At 40.2% G+C, this 3,128-nt stretch overlaps 1 protein-coding gene across 1 annotated transcript in view; it reads right to left on the reverse strand.

The window, feature by feature from the left end:
• Positions 1 to 261: 261 nt before the first annotated feature.
• DLX6 (distal-less homeobox 6) overlaps positions 262 to 3,128 on the reverse strand; it is a 5,469-nt gene continuing 2,602 nt past the window's right edge. The window contains exon 3 of the mRNA XM_015134306.3: positions 262 to 1,507. Within this exon, the coding sequence (XP_014989792.1) occupies positions 1,256 to 1,507 (252 nt within the window). The 3' untranslated portion in view covers positions 262 to 1,255. The remainder of the gene's footprint in view (positions 1,508 to 3,128) is intronic.

The following is a 3,128-nucleotide window of genomic DNA, read 5'->3' on the forward strand; positions in this document are numbered from 1 at the left end:
CATGGTTAATGTTAAACTACCTAAGACAAAGGCTAGTAGTGCAAACTGACATCTTTGCAGGCACTTGATGTTCATATATATATATATATATATACACACACATACACACACACACACATATATATATATATAACTTCCCATATTAGGAAATAGGAATTTTTTTAAGGGTGATAGAAAATATAATGGGGGGAAGGGAAGTGAGGGAGGAGGGAGGAAAGAGAGGGACAGAGACACACACAGAGAGAAATATACAAGACACTCTTAGCGTTTTGTGGCTTTTACTCCATATATGAAAGAAGACAAAAACATACAAAGTATATGTACAACTAAAATTCAACAATATATACAGAAATGTTTCTTGATATAAATGTCCCTATTAGCTTTGTGAATGCCACCAATTCACCTAGTAAAGGTGTCAAAGCAATAGAATGGCAATTTTGATTATTTCCTCCGTCTTTCCGGATTCCAGTTCAGGGTTCTGGGGGGTGGAGTGGGGAAAGAGTGGTTTTTGTTTTGTTTTTTTAATCAGCCATCATTCCTGGTCATTGCATTTTGATAAAACATGCAGCATTCCCTTTGTAGCAATGTTCTAATCTTACAGCCACTTTTTCCTTTTTCTTTAGAGAAGGGCTGTTATGTGAGGATTTTTCTTTTTCTTGTCAGTCTGGGAATGGTAAATAAAAATGCAGGAGTCCAAAATGCTTCTCTTTCATCATGTAATGTCTTAAACTCATTAAACAAGTAAAAACGCTGCCATGTTTGTGCAGATTCTTCTGGTTGGGGGAAAATCTGTTTAAAAAAAAAAAAGTCATTTTGATGGATACTCCCAAAGAGAAGAAGAGGCTCAGAGCCTGGATCCCAAGGGGTAAGAGAAAATATCCTTACGGTAAAGGGTTTCAGGAGTGCTGGCATAGAAACCAGTTTCTCTCTCACACACACTCTTTCTCTCTCTCTGAGATGCAAGATTAATTACTGACATTGCTCAAGAGAGAAGGTAAATGAGAAAAAAAAGTGGAAAGGGAAAAAGAAAAGAAAGGTAGAAAGGAAAAGGAAAGAAAGAAGGAATGGAGGAAAGGAAGCAGTGAAAAGAAAGGAGAGGGAGAGAAAGAGAGAGGGAGAGAAGCCTAGTCGGCTTCTCGCCACATTTATGAGCTCTCCTAAGCCTGCTCCTTCGGCTCCTTTTCGCAGATACAAGCAGGTCCCGGATCCTCTTTTCCTTGTTCAGACGTTTCCCTAGGGTGTTCCCTTGGACAACTCACATCATCTGTGGTCTCTGCATCGTGTCCTGGTGTGGAGAGGAGTACCAGTGAGAATAGCCAGGCATGTAGCTGTTGGGGGGCATACTGACACCCTTGGCCGAGGCAGAAACGTCCCAGACTGGAGGCAGCGCTGGCGAGCGTGGTGACAGGGCCGCAGAGCCCTGGAGGGGGTCGCTCTCATGAGGATTACTGCCCTGCTTCAGCAGTTTCTTAAACTTAGAGCGTTTGTTCTGAAACCATATCTTCACCTGCAAGAAATGCAGCAATCATTAGGCCCATAAACATCAAACCAGTGCCTCTAGCATCACTTGGGGGTTTGGAAGCAATATTAGAAAAGTTTAAAACAAAAAACAACCACCGCCAATGCCTACAAGCCAAGTCCCCGCCTCCTTCCACCTCTTTCTAGCCTCTTACACTCCCACTTCCTCCAACCTACTAGGTATCTTGCCTGGACACCGAAAGTTATTGTAATGCTAGAATTGCATGCTAGCCTAGGTGTTTAAAACAACAGTATAAATAAGACAAAACTGAATGAGATGACCAGGTCCGAAGCCTAAAGAAAGATTTTTAAAAGGAGCCCTTTCAAATCAAAGTCATTCAATTGAATGTACCTCCTCTGAAAGTCTTGTGTTTTTACATTTAGTCTATGTAAAATGACTATTTTCACATAGTCGTTTGCTTCCTGTACATGCGTAGAGATACCCAAAAGCTGGTATCTCTATACAGGCACAGGGAGCAAATGACTGAAAAGATTAAAGCGTATACATTTATAACTAAATGCCTTCAATATATCTATGCATATATTGCATATGCCATAGATTATACATGAAGCATTTTTCTCCAGACATAAATATATCCCCATAATCTTGCAGGGATTAAGGATTGCAGCTCCTTCATTCCCTATTTTGTATGTTGCCTAGTCAAACTGTGGTCAATGATCATCACATGATTGTTAGTATAGTAACTAAAAGTCAAAGGACTTCTGAAAATTAAACGTGAATTGAGATATCTGGGATGGGAGCATATCTAGGCCAACATTTCAGATCTACTTTATTTGAAGAAGGAAATTTTATGGTGCAGCTTCCTTTACCTTTAAAATTCCCTAGTCATAGGAATCTACTTTTTCAAGAGGCATACAAGCCACTGAATAGCCGGAATCCTTTCATATCAAACCCCAAATATATGAATAGCAATATGGAAAAAGGAAACAGGCTAAATTGAAAAAGAACAGCTTAAGGAACAACTGTCTTAAGTCAACACACAATCAGTCTCCAGCAATAGTCTCATAAAACCTGAGGTCCCCTTGCTGAAGATTACCTACATCAGATAAGGCCTACTCCATCTAGGTAAATTAATCAACAAAACTGCAGGTGATTGCAGCCTGGCTTTTTGACCAGGGTCCTAATATACTCACCTAAGCTCCTTCTTGTGAAATCTGAAATGCCTTTTATGGCTTTCATATTAGTAGGATGGGAGAACTTCAGTAACTGTACTTAACTGTGGCTTCACCTGTTACAATTTTGGTAACATTTCTTTTTGATCTCCAACTCTGCCACTACACCCAAGTCCTGGGCTCCAGGGAGACAGCTCAGACCACATCAGCCTGTCACCCAGATGACTTAACCACTGTGCTTAGGGAAATCTTCAGAAAAACCCACCTTGCCACTCCTAGGATAAATAGATTGCACTTTGGTGCCTTTACTAAACCTCATTGGAACCTATGCCTACTTTGTTTTTTCTTAGTTCATTTCACAAGTTTTCTTTCTGTGTCAATGAGTTGAAAACCTTATTAGTTCCCAGGGCCTACAAAAGGATCCTTAAAAAAGTTGAACCTTATTCTGCCTCCTGGTCTGTAAACCTTTTTCTCCT

Source organism: Macaca mulatta, chromosome 3 (genome assembly GCF_049350105.2).
Source record: "Macaca mulatta isolate MMU2019108-1 chromosome 3, T2T-MMU8v2.0, whole genome shotgun sequence".
NCBI classification, from domain to species: Eukaryota; Metazoa; Chordata; class Mammalia; order Primates; family Cercopithecidae; genus Macaca; species Macaca mulatta.